Below are 23,683 nucleotides of genomic sequence, written 5' to 3'. Positions count from 1 at the left end.
ATCATAGTCATTATAAATGAATACTTTCTGTATGAGATTTGCTGGCTTTTTCTAGCATGTCCCTCTGTGCTCCAAGCCCACCAGTGCCCTTCTGATGTCTGCATTTTTTTTCCTGAAACCTGATGTGTATGACTGTTAGACAAAATCTTTTACAGCCACAGTCTTCCTGATATAAACAATTTGGCGATTACTACTTTGGAACTGCTTGCCAACTGTTGGTATATTGCCAGTGGTTTCAGGGGATTTCAGAGGAAATTGGAGATGCCTCTTTCTATAAACACTGACCACTCTTGACAGTGTTGAAGGCCCTGGACTCAACTAGAGTACTTCTTGATTAGATAGTTTTAAAGGCTGAGACTTTTAAAGAAGAACATGAAATAAAAGTGAATTAAAGGTTTTCCTCTTAGGTCTGGTAGTAGAAAAGGATGTTCTCTTTCATCACTATTCAACATAGTTTTAGAAGTTCTAGTTATGGCAGTTAGGCAAAAGAAAGATATAAAAGGAATCCAAACTGGGAAAAGAGAAGTAAAACTCATTATTTACTGATGATGTGATAATGTAAATAGAGAATCCTAGAGATTCTACTAAAAAAACTAATTGAAACAATGAATCTATACAGTAAAGTGGCAGGTCCCACAATCAATTTACAAAAATCATTTGTGTTCCTAAACAGTGAGCTAGGAGAGAAGGAATCAAGAAAATAATCCCAGGGCCTCCCTGGTGGCGCAGGTGGTTGAGAGCCACACTGTGAAGCTGTCCGCGGCCTCTGCAGCGTGGGTTTGATCCCAGCTGGCCGGCGAGAGTCCCACATGGTGAGGCAGACCTCTCCTGTCTCACCCGCTGCTCCCCCCAGTCTGCCTGTTCTGTTCCCCGATCTGTCTCTGGTGAGTCTTCTCACCTTCCCGCGCACCTGGCCTGTACACTGGTTCTTGTATAAAAATAAATAAATCTAAAAAAGAAAAGAAAAGAATCCCAATTACTATTGCAGCTAAAGAATTAAATACCAAGGAGTAAAGTTAACAAAGGAGATGAAGGGCTGTACAATGAAAAATACAGGACATTGTTTAAAGAAATAGAAAAAGATACAAAGAAATGGAAAGATATTTTCATTTCATATATTGGAAGAATTAACATTATTGATATGTTCATTTTACCCAAAGCAATATACAGTTTCAGTTTAATCTCTATCAAAATTTCAATGGCATTGTTCAAAGAAATAGAACAGCATTACTGAAATTCAATGGAACTACAAAACACCTTGAAAAGCCCAAAGAATCCTAACCAAAAAAATAAAATGAATAAAAAAATACAATGAATGGTGGCATCATACTCCCAGACTTCAAACTATACTACAAAACTGTGGTCTAAACAGTATGGTACTAGAATAAAACAGATACACAGAACAATGGAATAGAATTGAGATCCCAGAAATAAACCTACATTATACGGCCAGTTAATCTATGACAACAGAGCCAAGAGTATACATTGGGGGAAGAAATAGTCTCTTCAACAAAATGGTGTTGGAAAAACTGGACAAACATATGAAAAAAATAAAATTAGACCACTCTCATACCACGCATAAAAATTAACTCAAAGTGGATTAAAGACTTGGATGTCAGACCTGAAACTATAAAATGCATAAGAAAACAGACAAAATACTCCATAGCATTGACTTAAAGTGATAGCTTTGGGGATTCAAGTCTAATAGCAAGGGAATCAAAAGCAAAACTAAACAAGTGGGGCTATATCTTTGTTCATTGTTTCTGCACAATTGAGGAAACTACCAGTGAAAAAGACACACTATTTGTTTTTGTTTTTTTTTATAGAGTCATTTATTTATTTATTTATTTATTTGTTTGTTTGTTTGCTTGTTTATACATGCACTGGGTACAGTCAGAAGTGCGGGAGGGTGAGAGAATTCACCAGAGCCAGAGCAGGGAGCAGAGCAGGCAGAAGGACCGAAGTACACTGCTGAGGGGAGCAGCGGGCGGCAGGAGAGGTCTGCGCGCCATGTGGGGACCCTCCTCTGGTGGCTGGGGAGCAGCCGGGGATCGAACCGGCGCACAGAGGCCGCGGGCAGTTTCACAACCCAGCGCTCAACCTCTGCGCCACTGGGGAGGCCCAAGACACACTATTGAATATGAAAAAATATAAGCACACCATAAGTGAGACAAGGGGCTGATAGGCACAATCTAAAAAAAAAAAAAAAAAAAAAAAAACTTATATAACTTGACAAGAAGCAAACAAATAATCAAAAAATGGGTAGAGGAGGAGCTAAATGGACACTTCTCTAAAGAATACAGACAGGTGGCCAACCGGCACATGAAAAAATGCTCATTGTCACTTACCATCAGGGCAATGCAATTCAAAAGCACAATGAGGGGCCTCCCTGGTGGTGCAGGGGGTTCCATCTCATTACTACGAAGCTGTCTGCAGCCAGTGCAGCACGAATTGGAGGCCCGGCCAAGGAGGTCACCCTTATGGCACAGGAGACTTCTCCTGTCTTGTCCGCTGCTTCCCTCAGCAGTGTATTTCAGTAGATCTGCCTTTTCTGCTCCCCACTCTCTCTGGTGAATCCTCTCACCCCCCACACCTCTGGCCTGCACCCCAGCTCTTGTATGCATAAATAAATACATCTTTAAAAACAAAAAAAAACAAAATCACAATGAGATACCATGTTAATCCTATGAGAATGGCCCATATCAAAAAGACCAGAAACAGCAAGTGTTGGTGAGAATGTGGAGAAAAAGGATCCCTTGTACACTGTTGATGGGAATTCAGATTGGTCCACCTCCTATGGAAAACAGTATGGAGGTTCCTCAAAGTGTTATAAATAGATATACCATATGATTTAGCAATTTCACTCCTAGAGAATGTCAAAACACTAATTTAAAGAGATATATGCACCCCTGTGTTCACTGTGTAATGGCTACGTATGGAAAGAACTTAAGGGCCCAAGGGCAGAGGAGTGGATTAAGATGTGTTATATATTCAAGATGGAATGATATTTGGCTATAAAAGAAAAAGGATAAACACTTGTCATTTGCAACAACATGGATGAAACTGGAGGGAATTTTGCTAAGTGAAATAAGTCAGAAGGAAAATGATAAATACCAGATGGTTTCAATATATGTAGAATATATAGAGAGAAGGTGACCAGTTAAACAAGACAAAACCAGTAACAAACTCTAGAAATCTGACTGCAGAATTGAGGCTACTGAGAGGGAAAGAAGGGTGGAGAACACAGTGTGGAAGGGCCCAGTGAACTATGGTGGCGAAGTGTGGATGCCTTGGTAGTGGATGTAGTGTGGTGACCTGGTAATGCACATCTAAAGAGGTGAAGGACCTCCCGGGTGGCGCAGGTGGTTGAGCGGAGTGCTATGAAGCTGTCCCCAGCCTCTGCAGCATGGGTTCCATCCTGGCCAGCCGGGAGATACCCACGTGGTGAGGCAGACCTCTCCTGTCTTGCCCGCTGCTCCCCTCAGCAGTGTATTTCATCAGTCTGCCTGTTCTGTTCCCCATTCTGTCTCTGGTGAATCCTCTCACCCTCCCGCACATCTGGCCTGTACCCAGTTCTTGTATAAATAAATCTTTAAAAAAAAAATGAAGAGGTAAGAACCTCTAAATCATCTAGTAAAACAATGTTACCTCAGTTAACAAAAATTAAAAAAAATAATAGCAGTGAACAGACCTCTAAACCAGGAGAAAGTGAATTCTATCCACTTACGGGTTTAAGGCCATTGAATTCTTATTTAGGATTTCAGGCCAATTTGACAATTTTGTTGTCAAAAGTCATTGTTACTTCAGATTAAGATATGGGACTTTTTTCCATAAATATAACTGTAACTCTATGTTTTTTTTTTATTTTGGGGTCTTGTGGTGGGAGGAGTGGGTTTAGTCAAACAAGAAATTTTCTGTTGTTTTCTCTCTCTAAAGGAACATGCTGAGAATGAAAGCATTTCTTTGAACTGTTCAGATTGAATCTTTTGCTAAGCAATACTCAGTCATGGAGACAGGAAAATAGCTACAAAGAGATTGTTGGAGAAACACGGATGGCTTAAATTTATCATGTGTCAATAGCACATTACTTCCTGTAGCATAATAAATACAATGAAATGGCCTATATGAACATTTTTCTGTAGATTTTGCTGAGATAGGAATGAAATAGCAAGGAGATTTAAGCTTGAAAAGAGAAGGAAAAGGCAATAAAATATTCACTAATGCTTCCAAGAATGGGAATTTTTCCAAGGATTTAAAACCAGAGAGTAGAAACCAGAGTATCAAGAGATAATCCTTTAAAACCATAACTAAACAACACGTATGTTCATGTAAATGCCCTAGCTCTCTTAAATATTTATTATCAAAAATATGGTTTTTAGCATGTGCTCTTATGAAAACAGTGGTTGTCGTATCAAGTCTTTATGAATGTCCATATGGAAGTCATAAGAATCTTCTTGCTTGCAGGCTGAGCACTTTTGCAGCACACACACACACATAAATCCTCACTCCACAGCCTGGTCCCTGCAGCTTTTGATTACTTATTGGAGGCTTGATGACTCTCTGGTCTTCCTCTCTTCCACAGGATGACACTGGAGGGATGTGAGCAGGAATCTAAAAACAAAAATCTGGATGAAAAACTGAAAGTTTCATATATATATATATATATATATATATATATACACACACACACACACACACACACACACAAATACTGAGATCAGAGTGGTTAAAATCCAAACCATTTTTGGAAGCATGAACAGGGTCATTCTAGATAGAAGTTTAGGCTCTTCTCACAGATCCATTCCCTTCCTCTGTGTTTTGCCCCTTCCAGAGTTAGGGGAGCCATCAGTCCATTGGGCAACAGTTAAAACAGCTAAAAACTACTTGTTTGGCTTTGTGGGAGTTGCAAAACCAATCAAGACATAATACTTAAGCAGGGAGTTTGATTATGAAAGTAATGTGTTATTTTTAGAGTAAATGTAGTAAAAGGTTCATATCTAAATTGGAGTTGTCTCTCAAAGCATTAATTTGGGGGAGTGGAGTCTATAAAATTGTTCCTCCTGTCTCATCTTTCATCCACTCTTCATTGCTGACCTTTTCCTTTTGTGTTTATTAATATCATTACCTTTGACTTTTGTCCATCAATTATTTCTAGACTGGGTCTGAATGCAATGTTACTTAGTCTCTTGTATTACATGGGCAAGCTTAAACTGTACACTGTAACACTGTGTGAAAGCAGAAAATTGTAACAGGACTTGAAATGAGAATATTAAGTTCAACCTGAAGTAGTAGCTCACATCCTGTATAAATCTATAAGCAAGGGCAAAGAAGGAATGAAAAATACAGTACTACTGACTACCTTAGCAATACAAACATGAATTTGTTATTTGGTTTTATATGTTCTAAATGGGTCTTGATTATTTAAAAGCCCATTTTCCAAACAAAAGCTGATTCAAGTCCTGGAAAGAGAGAGTTAGACATTAGTGTGTCTGTCCATGTGTGTTCACTGAGAATTTGTTTTTGGCCACTAGATGGCGCTCTTTCACTTTGAAATAGTTATTTTCTGTTGAGGCTTTTGCCTTTATTTTGTTTATTGTTCTGTTGATACAGAGATGGGAGGAAATCAAATTATTCTTAAGCCGAGATTTCCTGTTCCTCTGTAGATACCTAGGAATTTTAGTGTGTTTAGCTAACCTGTAAAATAATAGGTTTTTTAATTATTATGCCACTTAATACTCATTGATAATGTTTTGTGAAAAAAATAATTTGTATTTCCTGTGAAAGCATTTTATGTTATATATACTTGGTTGAGACATAAAGGACTAATTATTAGTACATATTAGGGTGGTTTAATCTATTTCCTATATTTGATTTAAGAATGTGTTGGGAAACCAACAAAATGTCAATATCTGAGTCTTAGACAACCAGGAATATATATTTTAGCAAGTGAGTCTGTTGAGCAGATGTGTTATGAGAAGCACTAAGATCCAGTTCTGCACTGTAGTAAGGGAACATTTTCCATAGGGATTCGGGTCAGTCAGCGAACAGTAATTCAAACCAAAGTTGAAGATAGTTGAGGCCAAATTGTTCAATGTAGACAGCTCTAGTAAAAATTGCCTAGAGGAGTTACAATCGGTATAATAAGATTATTCAAGAAAATGCTCTGTTTGCATAGTGAGTTAAAGTTGGCGAGAGTCTTATAGAGAAAAGGTGGTCCAGAGGATGCATCAAGGGACAAGCTGTGTGAACATCTCTTCCCCAACGTATGGGGGGACATCCTCTTCCCTCTGCTTTTGGGCCCCTTGCCTTACAATACCTGATACATAAGCTCTTGGAGTCTCAACCGATCTTACTGCTTTTCATCGTCACAGTGTCCCTTTGACTGAGCGCATGTCTGAGGTACATGTTAGAGGATGGGGTGAGAAGTGCATTAGGCCAAGAGCAGCCACCCTGCAAACACAGTCTGGGGAGAGGGCGGGGTGCCTGAGGTGATGGCACTGACTCCAACTCACCACAGCTGCTGGGATGTCCCCCAGGAGGCCAGATGCATTCCTTAACTCAGAAGACTGGGGAATGTGGCCTGTGATTGCTCCATCGTGGTCCTAAGAGCTTTAGCTTTAGAAAACAGTTTCTTCCATCCCTCCCCTCCATCCTTCCTCACATCTCTCAGTTGCACCTTATAAGTATGCCATGCTCATGTTCATCATGGTGTTCATTTCCCACTGCACTGTGGGATGAGAATGGGGAAATCACACGGCAGAGAAATCTGTCAGTTTGATAAAATCCCCACTAGGTGATTCTGATTCCTAATTTTAGAGAGTTGCCAGCTTAGAAGGATGAAGGACTCAAGTGGAACACTCGAGCAGATGCTCAACAAAAGTTTGCAGACTTTATCACTGAGCTGAGGTATATACAGTACATCAAGACTTACCTGAGACAGTAGGACCTTGTGGGCACTCAATGAATTTGGGGTGACCAGTGACTGTTGCAATGGTGTTGGTGGTAGTGCAGTCACTTAACAAAGGGCATAGTTCCTGAGAAACAGTGACTTTTTGGTTGTGCAAACATTATAACAGATGATTTTTTTTAAATTTTTTTGTATTTATATATTTTTTACACCATTGTTCATTTTTCAACAATATTTGCTTCCCCCCCCCACCCTCAGGTGTAGTCCCCATAGAATTTCCTTTACCAATGCACCCGTGCACCATCACCACAGTCCCCTGTGCAGGATGTCTCTGATTTATAATTGTCTGTTTGTTTTTGTTTCATTGTGTTTTGTATCGTAATATTTTTTTCTCCTGATGTCTTATTTGGTTCCCCTATATTCCTCCTAAGTGAAACCATCCAATATTTTTCTTTTTCCTTCTGACTTATTTCAGTGAGCATAATTCCTTCTAGCTTCATTCGTGTTGTTGTGAATGGCATGAGTTTATGTTTTTGGTTGCTGAATAATATTCCATTGTGTATATATACCACATCTTCTTGATCTAGTCATCGGCATTTGGGTTGTTTACAGGTTTTACTTATTACATATAGTGTATAGCATATAATTAACTACACATATCTAGACAGCATAGCCTGCCCCACGCCTAAGTACGGTACAGCTTATTGAGACCACCATCATATATGTGGCCTGTCATTGACTGACACACTGATAAGCCACACGCACGGTATTAGCAGAAGTGATGGTGATAGTAGTAGTAATAATACCTATAAATAACTTCTGTGTTACTCAACTTTGTCATTAAATTTATTGGTTATATACTACATGGTCTTGTTCCATGAAACTGACCGATGGGCTGCTAAAACACCTAAATTGCTGAGGAGACTTGAACTGTCTTTACTTTCTCTGCGAAGTCTAATACCCCTAACCCCCTTGCCATAGCTGGGACTGTGATTCTCTTACCTTGCTCTCCTTTTGATTTTTAAATAATTTCTTTGTCCTAATATATTAGGGCATTTATTTGATTCATTTTCATCTTCCTGCACAAGTCTGTAAGCTCATGTGAACAGAGGTCTTTTTACCTCACTGATCTATCCTCTAGTCCCCAAAATAGCACCTGGTACAGTGTCCAGATTCAGAAAATATTTGTTGAATGAAGGAATGCTTTCCTGTGTGAAATTCAGCAGCTGTCATAAATAATAGACACAAAGCATATATTAATCACACAAAACCAAATGGATATTAAATTTTGAGTGACTATTAAATGTCCTTGAATGATGATTTTTTAAATTAACTTTTAACTATAAGAATATTTTCTAAGTTATCACAGGAAATATTTTTAAAATTGTCACAAAGAACATTTTTTAAAATTAGCACTTGGTTTACAGTGTGGATCTGGAGCTGGAGGACATTAAATTATAATAAACAAATTTTTGAGTGGTTTTCTGCAGCAAGGTTTTAAACTACTGTGTGCTTCAATTTTCTCTGTATATTATTATTATGTGAATTAAATGAGTTAGTGCATTTAAACTCTTAGAACAGGGACTGTAATGTAGCAAAAAAACAATTACTGAATTGAATTTAGATTCCTCACTTGTTTTAGCTACAATTATATGATATTATCTTGTAATTAAATTTAAATTTAGCTTTAAGTTTCTGATTAGCTTTCAGATGGAATCGAGCTGCAGATAAATACATGATTTGAGGGATTTCCATATTCTTGTTTTATTATAGTAACACACCTAGGATGAAACAAAATGTTGAATTTATTATGGAATCTTTTATTGCAACATCAATTTTAAAAGAGTGCAGTTTTCATGAATCTTTTGTTTCTGATTTTTTATAGATCCCCATATTAAAGTTTCTGGAAAGAAAGAAGATGTTAAGGAAGCCAAGGAAATGATCATGTCTGTCTTGGACACAAAAGTAAGTGAATGTTAAGGACATTCAGATGTCAAAACCTTATATCTGCAAGGGCTGCTTCATGCTGTCATGAAAGAACCATTTGGAGAAGAAAAACCAGGAGAAAGGAATGGTGCTTATTTTAAAATAAGCACGCATGATTCTACAATGGATGTAGGGTTCTGTTTAAAATTTCACTAATTTCTTTCATTTGGGTAATTGAGTAATATCACGCACAATGCATATGTGTATGTATGCACATGTGTATGTATATGTGCATAGGTATGTATGTGCCATCCTCAGAAACTAGACATTGGTCATGATTAAATTGGCTTGGCAGGAGTTAACCTTTTTGCCTTTCTAATGCCCATAGAAAACTAGGTCGCTCCTCTGTATCCTTTGTGTGTGTGTGGTGGTGTGAAATTTGATGTTTTCTCTTATACATGTGTAGGGTTTCCCTACAAGAACATATATGGAGGAATAATAGGGAATGCAAAATTTAAATATGGAAAATTTGTACTCATTGGTGAGAATTTTCTTTAATGTACACTTCTAAATTACTATATGTCAAGCACTTTGCTAAGCATATTGCCTTGTTTAATCCTTTTTTTTAATTGTTATTTTTGTTGAAGTATCATTGTTTTACATCCTTGATAGTGTTTTGACAGTATAGGATTTCCCCCTCAGGGTAGTTGCTTGCGCTCCCTGTGGGCATCTCACAGAAACACTCTTTGGCCTCACCTTAGTCCAGTATGCACTCTCCCCTTCCTCCCACCCCCATCCCCTCTCACTTCCTCTTAATGAACACAGAATTCACTCAGAATTCAATGGCTGGTAGGTAAGTGGGAGGGTGGCATCCAGGTTGTCCGGTTCTTTTTTTGTGGGGAGGGAGGCATTTAGTAAAAGTGTATTGTGTACAAAGGACAATTCATGAACTGTGAGCCTTCAAATCAGACGCAGAGATGAAGCTCAACACCACACTGTGACAGAAGATTTATCAAGTCCTCAGCACCGTGGTTTACTATCTGGTATCTCAATGAAATGATCTCTGATTTTTTTTCTTATTCTTAAGAATTATTCACTTTATAATTATTAAATATTTAAGAATTTTCTCCAAAAATGAGCATCTCTTTCCTGTACTTCAAAGAGAAAACTAAAATAAGACCTAAGTTTAAAAATCAAAGTACTAGGCCTCCCCTGGTGGCACAGGCGATTGAGCGCAGTGCTGTGAAGCTGTCTGCAGCCTCAGCAGCGCTAGTTTGATCCCGGCCTGCTGGCGAGGGTCCCACATGGCATGGCAGACCTCTCTCCTGTCTCACCCGCTGTTCCTCTCAGCAGTGTATTTTGTCAGTCTGCCTGTTCTGTTCCCTGCTCTGTCTCTGGTGAATCCTCTCACCTTCCCGTGCATCTGGCCTTTACCCAGTTCTTGTATAAATAAATTAAAAAATAAATCTTTAAAAAAAAAATCAAAGTACTTCATGGAAAAATTGTTTAAAATTGAAGAATTCAGAGCACGTAAAACTTTTGATATTTTTAACATTTTATTGTATTTGACTTTACTTTGACTCTGAGCACTGAAGAATTTCAGTATCAATCTTGTAAATGAGAAAATATTTCATGTCAGATTTTATAATTTCACAGGTTAACTTCCCCAGATTAAATGCATGAATTCTGATATGACCACAATGGTTTTATTCATTATGTCTCAGAATTTACCTCTTGTTTTAATGTAATCTTATGTTTTATGTTGTTTTACTTAGTGTTTGACTGCTAGATATCTATGATTTGTGACCTCTTCCTTGCTTTTCTTTCTACCTGTGAGAACAGTAGTTGGTTTACTTTGTAGAGAGTTACATGCAGTGATAGAGAAATTGGGAAAACAATGCTTGTAAATATTTTTAATTCAGTTTTGAACTTTATTTCTAGTTTTCTGTCATTTTAATTATATAGTTCTATTAGCATACATATTGTCAGTTTCATACTTGTTTTCATCTGTTTGGATTAAGTGTTTCATTAATAATGCATATCAAAAATGAGTATTTGTAATTGTAGCTGACTTTATTTAAAGGCTATTTATTATACAAGAAATATTTTTGTAAAAAAATATTTCTTTTCCTTTGGTCAAATTTGTCTTAAAATGAGAATTTTTTTTTTAATAGCCAAAGGGAAATAGATAGAAATGAAGCATTTATAGATTAGATTAGATCTTATTAAGAAATCTTTAAGATCTTCCACTGGGTCACTTTTTGTTAATACTGTGGGGAGGGGGATTAAGTGTTTTATGCTTCAAGAGATAATATGTTATTTCCATGTAGAGCAATCGGGTCACCCTGAAGATGGATGTTTCACACACAGAACATTCTCATGTCATTGGCAAAGGTGGCAACAATATTAAAAAAGTGATGGAAGACACAGGATGCCACATCCACTTTCCAGATTCTAACAGGAATAACCAAGCAGAAAAAAGCAACCAGGTGCTTTGTTTTTTTCACATGAACATTTATGGGAAAATTACAACCTTAATTTTCCATGTGCATGTTTCTTTTGGTAAGTGAGTACAAAAAGTAATTGTGGAAACAGCGTATATTATAGATTGTATGTCCCAATGCAAGGAGACTGAAGATGCCCTGCATTTACAGATGAGCTCTAAGTGGGCCATAATTTTTTTATTTTTTTTGAAACTATATTTATTGAGGTAAAGTAGGTTTGGTTATAGGTTCAAACTTCTATAAGTGTTTACTTTCACACCCTAACCAACACCAGTGACCCAACCTTCCCTCTCAGAACCTCATCCCGCCACTCTCCCTCTGTAGTTGCCCTAGTTTTGCGGTCAGATGTTGAGAGTTTATTATTGGTTGGGTTTTGTCTTATTCTCTGTTATGTGTGTCTGTGCACCACATATAAGTGAGACCACCCTGTATTTGTCATGGGAAAGTTCAGGGCATGAATCCAGGAGAGGACTGGTGGTGGGTGTTGGAGCAAGAATTTTTTACCATCTAGTATGGAAATAATTCAGTGTTTTGAGAAACTAGTGTAGTGGTATCACTGTGTATTGATATTCATCTAGTATGCGAAGAGTTTAAACAAGAGGGAGAGCATGCAAACAATTACAGTGGGTGAGGGCAGAGTGGCCTGCTGAGGGCTATGAGGTTTTTGTAAGTCCCCAAGGTGATGTAGATCATTTGACACAAATCAGCTGAGTAACTGGTCAAGATACAAATTCTGGTTAAGCAAATCTGACTTGGTTCCTGAGATCTTTCATTTTCAACAAGTTCCCAGATAATATGACTGCTGTTTTTTCCCCTGGAGGACACTTTGAGCAACAAGGGTGTAGATAACTGGAAAAGCAGGCACAGGTTCAATTAAAATAAATCTAACTCTGTATTTTCTTGTTTTGGCAGGTATCTATAGCAGGACAAACGGCAGGAGTAGAATCTGCCAGAGTTAGAATTCGGGTAACTATTACTTTACTAGTGTAAATCAGTGTAAGTGATATTTGCATTAGAAGACATTAAAATATCATAATTTAACAATCTCTAACTAAATCCTATGTTCAGTATGTATGGAATAATAACTGAAAGTTGTATTACTGTAGTAAAGATGTTAGGGATGTTCTGAATTTTATCTGACTCAGTTGCTCTGATGATTTCAAAGTGAGGAAAATTGGCCTGAGCAAAAAAACGCTATAGGCATATTGTTACAAATTCTCATGTTTCACAAAAGGCTTCTTTTGTTAAAGAAACTTTACGCAAACTATGACTATAACAGAAGCAATTTATGTTTTAAAATTCCACCTTCAGAAAAGAATGAATGAATTATACACATCCCTGAATGCCTCATGTTTTAACTGTAGATTGGTTTGTCATCAATTCATTTTAGGAACTGCTTCCTTTGGTGCTGATGTTTGAGCTCCCGATAGCTGGAATTCTTCAACCGGTTCCCGATCCTAATTCCCCCTCTATTCAGCACATATCACAAACGTACAACATTTCAGTGTCATTTAAACAGCGTTCCCGAATGTATGGTGCTACTGTCATAGTGCGAGGGTCTCAGAATAACACCAGTGCTGTGAAGGTAAGTGATTGAGATGAATTCAGAACATCCTAAGTATACCCATCATGCATGTTTTGGTTTGAGAGGATTTTAAGTTAATTTGTCTTCCAGAATTTTCTCTTGTATTACTAATTCTAGTTTATGGACTATGTTGAGTTTTTCTCTGTAGCTATTAGAATTGCAATAGACCCTTTTGCTGTATGTGAATCTATAGGAGCAGTTTGCTTATTTTTTTAATTGAAGTAGAGTAGGTTTACCACACAGAATATGATTGAGCTGCATAGGATCACCTCTTCATATGTCTTTTACCACATCCCTATGCCTCCACCACCATTCACTGGGCCCCCTCCACACTTTGCCCTCTTCTCTCTTACCCTTTTCTCCTAGGAAGGAACTGCCATGCTGTTGGAACATCTTGCTGGGAGCTTGGCATCAGCTATCCCCGTGAGCACACAGCTGGATATTGCAGCTCAACATCATCTCTTTATGATGGGTCGAAATGGAAGCAACATTAAGCATATCATGCAGAGAACAGGTGCTCAGATCCACTTTCCTGATCCCAGCAATCCACAAAAGAAATCCACCGTCTACCTCCAGGGCACCATTGAGTCTGTCTGTCTTGCAAGGCAATATCTCATGGTAGGTTTACTGAAATGAGTGTTGCAGGCTTTGGTTTTTTTGTTTGTTTGTTTGTTTGTTTTTTGTGACCTTGATGGCTACAGGGTGTGTTGCTGTGTACACTGAGCAAATGTGGTTTTTATACAGGCACATTGGGAGTCTGGTCAATAAGGAAGTTTCTTAGTAAAAGGAAATTACAAGAGTAAAGTACACAGTACCTCAGAGGCTTAAATTCTTCACAGAGATGAGCAATTTCCTTCCACTATTACTAGCTTGTTTGTTTTTTTTAACTTAGAGTAAATGCAGAAGAGGTAAATATAAATAATAGGCTATTTTTTATGGAAGGTGATTATTTTAATCAGACATATAGTATTATTAGTTTGTATTTGACAAAGAATGTCTTCTGTTTAAACAAAAGTAAAAATAAAAATTTTACCCTCAAAGACATAAACTTTGGTAACATGAAACATTAGCACATTTCATAAATCTGATATAATTTTAAAATATGTGATTTAAGCCATTAACTTAAGTGGCATGCGTTAATGAAAAGTAGCTGTTATATAATTCAGTACCACTTCCAATATATAATTTGCAATACTTCTAGTCTTCCATACTCATCTAAAAACCCAGTGTGCATACTGATATATGGCAACAAATTGTACCAAATGAAGTAATATGGGCTCACAAATATTCTTATTGAAAACCCCATTGTATTCTTCTGACCTTTAGTGACATTTTAAACAGTCAGCTTCGGTGTGACCTTTGCTATTATAAACTTGCAGAATTTATTTTTGCGAAACTTTCAGAAAATGCAAGTCTCTGTTGCTGATACCATTCCTCTGACAGATAAGAACTTGTTATATCATTAAGGATTATAATACATAATTTTAAGAAATTTACTGGATGATTTATTTTTAGTTAAGCTTACTTTGTCAGGCTAGTCTGGAAGCATGCTCATATCCAAAAATAACTATGATTACTCTTCATATTTCATATTTTCTGCTTTTCATCTTCTTTAGATATTATTTTTGAGTTAAATGAATTTTTTTTCTAGCATTCTATGTAGTACTGCACGAATATTCATACTTTGACCATTCCTGGCAATAATATTGCTATCTAATGTGACAGGTTATCATACAATATTGAAAGAAGTGAGAGGGAAAGGAAAATTTAAAAGCTTTAAACTATTTTAAATGTCATCCCATTTTTTAAATATAATCACTATAAAAAGTCCTTACAAAAATCACTTACAAATGGAGCATAAATGATTTCATTTTAATCCTAGTGTGTTTGACTGTAATGTCTCCTGGAACTCATGTACAAATCCTAGCTAGCACTGAGTCTCCTGTGCATCAGAAAATTTTCTCTCCACAGAGAGAAAAAGCAGAGTTATAAAGTGAGGCAGTTTTTTTTTTTTTTAATTTAAAATGGGACAATGCTAACTTTATTCTAGGAAGAAAGAACAGTTTGCGCTTCATCGGAAGTAGAACTTTATAGTTGTTGAAAAAGCCCTTCGATGAGTTAAGATACCAATGTCCAGAAACTGTTTAAACACTGTCGAGTCCTGAGGCTGACCTTGACATGTGGACATGCAGACCTGTGACTGTGCAAGCAAAGTCAGGCCAAAATGTGGAGATCTTTAAATGCTGATACATATTTAGGTTTCACTCAGGAGACAGTAAAAAGCCACATTGTAAGTGTTAAGTGATTGATTACATGCACAAGATTAGTACTGTTGATGTGGGTGAGAATTCAATTTCTAAACATCACTAACAAAACTGAATTTAGGGAATGGACAAAATTTTCAAGGTTGAGAGTGGGTAAACCATTTAGGACTGAAAACAGAAACTTAAGACACATATAATCTTGTTTTCCAAAAAAATAGTTTGTGCCTCTTCACAATATTTGCACACAGTTGTCTGAGTTTTTTAAAGGAATATTTAGCTTAACTTTTGTTTACTCTTTAGATCTGTAAAATAATTGCATTATTTATGGGCATGTTAAAATTCTTGAATGTTTGCATGAATAACTTTTCACATCCTGCACTTTCTACTCTGACATTTCCTAGGGTTGTCTGCCTCTTGTGTTGATGTTTGATATGAAGGAAGAAATTGATGTTGATCCACAATTCATTGCTCAGTTGATGGAACAGCTCGATGTCTTTATCAGCATTAAACCAAAACCCAAACAGCCAAGCAAGGTTAGTGGCCCAGGAAATCTGGGGCTGGACCCAGAGAACTAGGCATCATGTCACATTCTATATATCCCCATATACATGGGGATAAATATCCTATATAATGTATGTTATATGTTTAGTTACTTTACACAAATATAAATTTGTAACAGGACTCATTACTGATCATCATTTTCCTTTATGTATTTGGTGTTTTTTGGAATTAATTTTTTGTGATCCTTATTTTTCTGTAAATATGAGAAGGAAAGAATGAACTTCTGTTTGTTAACTTACAATCTGGTAACTTTAAGCATTACTAATGCTTAAAGAGAGAGTTAATAAGGCCAAGCAATGTACTCTGTACTCTGTGTGTGTGTGTGTGTGTATGCAATTCCAAAATTAGTGAATTTACTATTTGTGAGCTACTAGGTTAGCTCTGGAAATTTAAAATGTAGATGCCCATTCTCTTTAATAAATACTTTAGGTAATGAAGTATCCCCAGTTCAACCTTTTCAGAACCTTGCCTCTAAGATATTGCCAAATTTCAGTAACTATATGTACAGTAAAAAAATTAATGCATTGATTTTGATGGTATTAAATGCTAGTGAGAATATGAGGAAAGTGGTTCCTTTTTTATTGTATGAATTGCCATTATCTGAAGAGCAATTTGGAACCATTTAATTACACTGAAAATACTCTACCCCCAGCAATTCTACTTCTAGACTCTGAAGTAGACACTTTTGTACCAGAAGCCAAGGGGCAAGAATGGTGTTGAATTAAAAAAAAAAAAGTTGCACAACAATTTGTACTACGGTGCCTTTTTTCTCTTTTTTTAAGAGCAAAGCATGTTCAGGATGAGTTGCCTTTGGGGTAGGAGGAAGGGAAAAATGAACAGGAAAGTAAGCAAAAGGAATGTTCCATTTCTTCAACAAAAACAGGAATAAAAATAACATTTAATTCTAGGGTGTTAGGTATTAGATGTTACAGTAATCTTGATTTTCTTTATCTTAAAATAAAAGAATTATAAAATATAACTGAAGTTTACAATAATTTTAGGAAAAAAGGTTTCTAAACTGAGTGAAGGTAGGTAAGTTATGATAGCTAAAATACTGAGCGGTCATGACTTCTGATTTTTCATTTCTGAGCTATGAATCATATATGCATAGTGATACATATTTTATGTATAATTCTGCATATATGTAAATAAGGTGGTATTCACTGTCGAAGTTAAGAAAATTAATCTCGCCTTCTTCCAGAGAAAACTTTAAAGGAAAACACAGATTTCATTCTAAGTGAACTTGATACAGTGAGTTTCAAGCTTGAGAATGGGACATTAAATTTTACAGATTGTGAAGCTTCACATTTGACTGATTTGACTTGACTAGGGTGACTGTGGATACCAAGACTAAAAGCTAAGGAAGGTGCAGGAAGAATTCCTGGAGTTTTCTTAGAAATGAGCAAAGGTTGGGGAAAATAGACTGCTGGGAGTCTCTCAGGGCCAGCTGCTTTAACTGCTTTCTCAGCCACAAATTATCTTTATTGTCCATTGGAGGCTTTTCTCCTTGGGCTTACATTTTTGTTTTCTGTATGAGTTTGTGGAGGGAAAATATAAAAGACATTGTTTAGAAATTTATTTTACCACAAGCTTTGCCATAGATAGGTCGTCATTGAGAAATAGTGGAACCTCAAAGTCGATTAGTTAATAGGCCATAAATGTCAAACATAAGTGACTGTTGTATGCAGTCTGTGTATGCTGACAAGTTTGATTTGTTTCATAAAGAGGACATAAAGGAGGAAAGCTCTACATAAGGACAGGAGGATGTAAACAAGAATAGGCTGTAGAGCTGGACCAGGGTGCCAGGCCTCTCATCGCCCCTTCACCAGCTGGGCCTTTCACAGCCCAGCCCTCACAGTAACCTTGAGTAAGTTCTTTATCCTCACGGAAGATGAATAATACCACCCCAGAAGGCTTTGGGATATAGGCACAACTTCAGTCACGGTGCCTGGATCACAGAACTCACCCAATAAATGCTAACTAACATTTTAAGGTTTTACCAAAAGGTATAAGCGTAAGAACTAAGTGGCTAGAATTCACAGAGCAATTGATTTGAAAGCAGCATTAATATATTCCGAGTAGGATTCGTATTATCATTATTCATGTCTCACCCACCTCCCAATTCATGGTGGATTACTTGCATGTCACTTTTTTTTTTCTTTCCCATTATGTGTTTTCATAGTCTGTGATTGTGAAAAGTGTTGAACGAAATGCCTTAAATATGTATGAAGCAAGGAAATGTCTCCTCGGACTTGAAAGCAGTGGGGTTACCATAGCAACCAGTCCGTCCCCAGCATCGTGCCCTGCTGGCCTGGCATGTCCCAGCCTGGATATCTTAGCTTCAGCAGGCCTCGGACTCACTGGACTAGGTATAAAATTTATTATTATAGCACTTCTCAGTCACTGGGGGAAATGCTTATCTAATTCCCTTTCTTTCTACTGTTTGGGGCTCCATTTAAAAGGCTATTCTTTCCTCTTCAGGCCCTGACATCAGGTGAAAAGCAACAAAACTCGAATCAATCCATTTTGGCTTTTTATTAGACTCTATGAATTTCTGTTTCCTAGGTTCTTCTTACTTTGGCATAAATAATAAAGGTCTGACTTATTTTCAGTGGCTCTGTTTGTTCTCCTAAATTAAGAATGCCATTGAGAGTGAAGTGAGCAGCCTGACTGTAATTTATGTGTCTGTTCTCTCTTGCATTTGCAATATTGCTATCAGTCCCTGGAGATAAAGATTATCCAGTTTGCTTTTCTAAAAGTAATTGCAAATTTGTAGGAGAGGAGGACAGGGGAGGGGAAAGTGAAAACAAACAGAACCCCATCACCCCAGGTAGTTAGACCTGCTTCACCCAGACACAAAGGAAATCTAGCCTGCGGCCACAAAGGGGAGCAAATGGACTTGTATTTATATCTACGCTGAATAGAAAGATGAAAGAACAGCATCATCTTCGTGCTTTAGTTCTTTAAGAAAGTGGGGTGAGTCACTTAATCGGGTGACTTAGAGCACGTCGTTTATGACTCCCCAAACTAAGGGCCAAAGTTAGTTGCTACATTACAATTATTATAGGTTCACTACTTTATGTACATTTTCAGTAGCCTTAATATAAAAAGTTAATTAATCTAGCAAATCATTCTGCCTCATTCTGTATTGATTTCAAACAGAAAAGATATTTTAATTTTTTCTAATAGCTATTCTTGCTTTAAAAATATAATATGGTTATAATATGATTAAGATTCCAGTCATGACAGTAGAGATGGGTTCCCCCCTCTTGGAACCTAAACTCCCGAAGTTGTTCCTTCCATTAGATACCAGAACAGATTCATAATAACACCACAATGTATGTGAGTAAGAAGATGCCAGTTAACTTAGCAGGAACTGAGCTCCTGCTGCACTAACCAGAAAAATAGCGAGCAAAGATTTAGTGTTATTCCATTTATAAAAAGTTTTCATGACTGTGCCTGTCTTATAAAGCTTAATGTTTTAAGTATTCCTGGAAACTTATATACAAATCCGCATTTTACTTCAGAATATATTTTACATGTCTGCAGGGCAATTTCATTACTTATTAAATCCTTAAAAGATCTTTTAAGCAAAAAAAACAAAATAAAATTTTTTGAAAGAGATTCTCATACACATTGAGGAAGGAGGGACATGAGTAAGTCCTGTTGTGTTTTGACATATGTGTGAATACTCTTCTGGGAAGTTCAACCTGTGTGCAAATGGGTCAGACGGAGCCATTTTACTGAAGAAAAGCATTCCTTTATCATCCACTGTTAATTGTCATGGCTTTGAAAAGAGTTTGTTTGTAAGTAGGTGACCAGTAAGTTATTCAGAGAAATTAAAATAGGCTTCCACTTGAGCAGAATTTTCTTCATTCTGGCTAGTTGAGTGGAATGCAAAATAGCTGGTGCTAATGAATGGCCCAAACTGCTTTCCTGGTTTGGGCATGCCTGTCTTCCATTTTCTGACCAACATCTGTTCGTGGGTAAGCTGGGTTCTGTGTTGGAGTTGTATCATACAACATTTTATGTGAATATTTGAAAGAAGGTCATGAATATGTCACCCATATTTTATATTTGGAAAATACTAGATAAAAGCAATGTGCATTCCAAATGTCAATATTTAGGTTATCTGCATTTAAAAATCTTGAACTTGTCCATATTGACTTTTTATTCATTTATTACAGGTCTCTTGGGACCCACCACCTTATCTTTAAACACTTCAACGACCCCGAACTCACTCCTGAATGCTCTCAATAGCTCAGTCAGTCCTTTGCAAAGTCCAAGTTCTGGCACCCCCAGCCCCACGTTATGGGCATCCCCTCTTGCTAATACGTCAAGTGCTACAGGTCAGTATCTTTTAAATATAATCCAAGACATGTATTCTTAGGTATTACCAATTTTTAAATAAAATTTTCTAGGAGTTTGTTTCTGAGGGAAAATTTATGGCTGAAAGCATACTGCAGCCAAGCAGGAATTTCCTGAGGTGTAAATTGTTTAAAATGGAGCACACCAAAGCAGTGAATTTCTCATAAAAGTTAAACATAATCTTCAAACATGACAGGCAGAGTAGGACAAAGCACGTGATATTCAGGGAGCAGTGACAAAGGCCCATGAAGCTCACTGACCCATTCAGAAATGTGGCTTCTAGTTAGACAAATGTGCTGGAGAGCTACCTGCACATGCTTAGTCTTGCTAGTTTCTTCCTCTGTACAGTGAGACGTTTGTATTAAATATTCTCCACAGTGCTGTTCCACTTTAACATTCATAGTAACATTAACAACTTTAACATTCATAGTAAGATTTATTTATATATACAAGAGCTGGGTACAGGCCAGAGGTGTGGGGGGTGAGAGGATTCACCAGAGACAGAGTGGGGAACAGAACAGGCAGATTGACCGAAGCACACTGCTGAGTGGAGCAGCAGGGGAGTCAAGGGAGGTCTGCTGTGCCATGTGGGTTGCTCCCTGGCCAGCCAGGGGATCGAACTCATGCTGCAGAGGCTGTAGACAACTTCATAGGTTGCATCTTAACCCCTTGCGCCACCAGGGAGGCCCAATGTTAAGTACAGAGCGGTATCAATATGGAATTCTCATTGAAATCTGCAGCAACAAAAATGTTATTGAAAAGATAGTCGTTGAGTCTGAATTTTCATGAAATGTTGTTGCAGGTTTTTCTGCTATACCACACCTCATGATCCCATCTACCGCCCCCACGCTCACTAATATTTTGTTGTCTGGAGTCCCCACCTATGGGCACACAGCTCCATCTCCCCCTCCTGGCTTGACTCCTGTTGATGTCCACATCAGCAGTATGCAAACAGAAGGCAAAAAAATCTCGGCTTCTTTAAATGGACACGCACAGGTAATGTCCTTCAGCCAGGAGTATGTGCTCCGTGCTCTGTGTATTGAGCCACTGGTAGCTCCTTTCAACCTTCACCTAAGTGAATTTTCAAATTATGACCCTATCTATTTGTTCTTTTCTTTCTTTCTTTTTTTTTTTCAGTCTCCAAATATAAAATATGGTGCAATATCCACTTCATCACTTGGAGAAAAAGTACTGAGTGCGAATCATGTTGATCCATCCAGACAAGCCACTGTGTCTGAGCAGGCATCTCCCAAGTCAAGCCCCACAGAAGGTATCTTTCCTTCTGAACTTTAGTCTGGTCTCTTACTTTGATCAAGGGCATAGTAGAAAATCTGTGCCATGATTTTGGTTTGCTAAGCAATCATGAATGTCTTGCCTCAAATATGCAAAAAGTTGACATCTTGGATGAAATTCAACAGTTTGCATGTAATCTCTTTCCCACATAACTTCCTAACTTAAAGTGAATGTAATTGTGTAGCAGGACAGCCTCAATTTATTTTACACACACACACACATACACACACACACGTGCATGCAGTTTTTTACTTCAAGTCAAGCATTTCTTTTTATAAACTCTTTAACCCTAATATTCTTTAAAAAATATGAGTCTTCTGTTCACATTTCCTCATGAGTTTTTGAGACAACCTGAATTTCTTAAGCTGTCCTCAGGAGCCAAGAACTGTCCCCTTATGTCTCCAGCCATTGTATTGGATTCTGACTGGTTTCCACTGCAGATGATTATAAGATGACATTTGGATTTTCACTTTTCTCTCTTCTCCTCTGCAGGTTGTAATGATGCTTTTGTTGAAGTCGGCATGCCTCGAAGCCCCTCCCATTCTGGGAATGCTGGTGACTTGAAACAAATGATGGGTCCATCTAAAGTTTCCTGTGCCAAGAGGCAGACGGTAGAACTCTTGCATGGCACTAAGAACTCACACTTACAGTATGTACTTTAACCTTCAAAAGCCCTGATCCATTGAAAAAAAAGTGTGTAATGAGCTAAATTAGCTTTAAACTCAATAGTTAGTGCTTCTTGGTTAAAGTGAGTTTGATCATATCCACGGGTTTTCCCTTTTTTCATAATAACCACTGCTAATTTTCACTGTTATAAATCTTTCTGTCTTCTCTATAGTCCCTCCCCACTGTAGCTGTTTGGGTTTATTTTTCGGTCCTCTAAACTATCTATATTGCTCTGAAATGCTAACATTCTCTTTGCTCTTCAATAATAAGCAAGGGAATTTTTACTGCTAGAAATTTTCCCGCTGTAAATTCATTTGACTTTGAATTAAGCTGCCTTTGTTCTCAGATAATTGATAACTTTGTTAAGAATAAGTCAATATCATGGTATTTTTTACCAATCACAGTGAATATAAGTGCATATATTATATTGAATGTAATGCTCCCTTCCTATACTTCAGTTATACATGTGCCATCCTTACTGTTTCTTTCCATTTTATTTTTTATCAAATAGATGATCTGTTCACATTTTGAAAAAGCGAAACAATGAAAGGATTATACGTCAAAAGATTTTGTTTCCACCCACCTTCAACTACCCAATTTCTGTCTCACAGTTTCTTGTATATCCTGAGAGTTAGGTAGCTTTTGACAATTATGGCACATATATCATCTATATTGCCAGTTCTTCCTTTTATTCTGCAAACTTGTTTTGCTTTTGTAATTGCAGTTTTATAATTGCTATTCCCATTTTTTCAAGTGCAAATGCACTTTATCTGTGTTTTTCTTAACATGGTACTAATATCCCAAATTACCACTGTTTGATATAGCTTGGAGAAATGATTTTGCCTTTCCCTCTGCATTGACACTTTTCAAGACCAGTCCCACTCCTTTCCTTGTTAAGGAAATCAACTGCAACCTCCAGTATGGCCTCCCTGCCTTCATCCTCCCATTCACTGGATCAGTTCTTTGATTTGTCCATTACTTATTTTGAAAACACGAGTCAGTTTCTGTCACACATTGACTTTAAAACCAATATCCACATCCCTTTCCTTTGCTTGTGCTGCTCCCTCTGAACTCTGCTGGCCTTTTGCACTGGAGGATCTGTAGGTGCCCTTTTAATTCCAACTCAGAGTGTCCTCTGTGAATCCATTGTGAATTTTTGTCAGGCAAAGCTCATTGGTCCTCCCTTTATTTATAATAGACCTTCCTAAATTCTCCAAAATTATGAATGATTAAAAAGATAATAATGAACAAATCAGAGGGTGACCCATGACAAAGCAAGATGCAATAGATAATTTGCCCAGTTATAATACAAATTTCTTCAACAAAATGGTTATTTCTGGAGATGACCCTAAATGTGGGTAATCATCATTTTAAAGGTAATGGTAACAGTTTTTTTGAAAACCCACAGGACGTCAGCTGACTTTAGCTCTACCTGCCAAAGTGACTCCTGTTGAAAAGCCTGCCCTGGACTTTTTCGGGAGGCCTGCCCCTCAGTGTTATATGTCTGTTCTGTGGCACAGTATATATGCCATTTATAATGTGCATGACTATATGTCATAAAATAGTTTCAGTACCAGCTCTTGTGTCAAAACACCTGGGTTCAAATTCC

General features: G+C 37.4%; 1 protein-coding gene across 1 annotated transcript in view; it reads left to right on the top strand.

The window, feature by feature from the left end:
* The window catches only part of BICC1 (BicC family RNA binding protein 1), a gene marked incomplete at its 5' end in the record, with an annotated part of 282,881 nt that overhangs the window by 239,292 nt on the left and 19,906 nt on the right, over positions 1 to 23,683 (top strand). Inside the window, 11 exons of the mRNA XM_084246139.1 lie at positions 8,793 to 8,872; positions 11,164 to 11,322; positions 12,250 to 12,303; positions 12,728 to 12,922; positions 13,289 to 13,540; positions 15,588 to 15,719; positions 17,930 to 18,116; positions 19,935 to 20,096; positions 20,918 to 21,111; positions 21,253 to 21,385; positions 21,901 to 22,057. Of these exons, the coding sequence (XP_084102265.1) occupies positions 8,793 to 8,872; positions 11,164 to 11,322; positions 12,250 to 12,303; positions 12,728 to 12,922; positions 13,289 to 13,540; positions 15,588 to 15,719; positions 17,930 to 18,116; positions 19,935 to 20,096; positions 20,918 to 21,111; positions 21,253 to 21,385; positions 21,901 to 22,057 (1,705 nt within the window). The remainder of the gene's footprint in view (positions 1 to 8,792; positions 8,873 to 11,163; positions 11,323 to 12,249; positions 12,304 to 12,727; positions 12,923 to 13,288; positions 13,541 to 15,587; positions 15,720 to 17,929; positions 18,117 to 19,934; positions 20,097 to 20,917; positions 21,112 to 21,252; positions 21,386 to 21,900; positions 22,058 to 23,683) is intronic.

Source organism: Talpa europaea (assembly GCF_964194135.1).
Source record: "Talpa europaea genome assembly, chromosome: 10".
Classification (NCBI taxonomy): domain Eukaryota; kingdom Metazoa; phylum Chordata; class Mammalia; order Eulipotyphla; family Talpidae; genus Talpa; species Talpa europaea.
The sequence above is the reverse complement of the archived record's forward strand: the minus strand, read 5'-3'. Positions and strand labels throughout refer to the sequence as shown.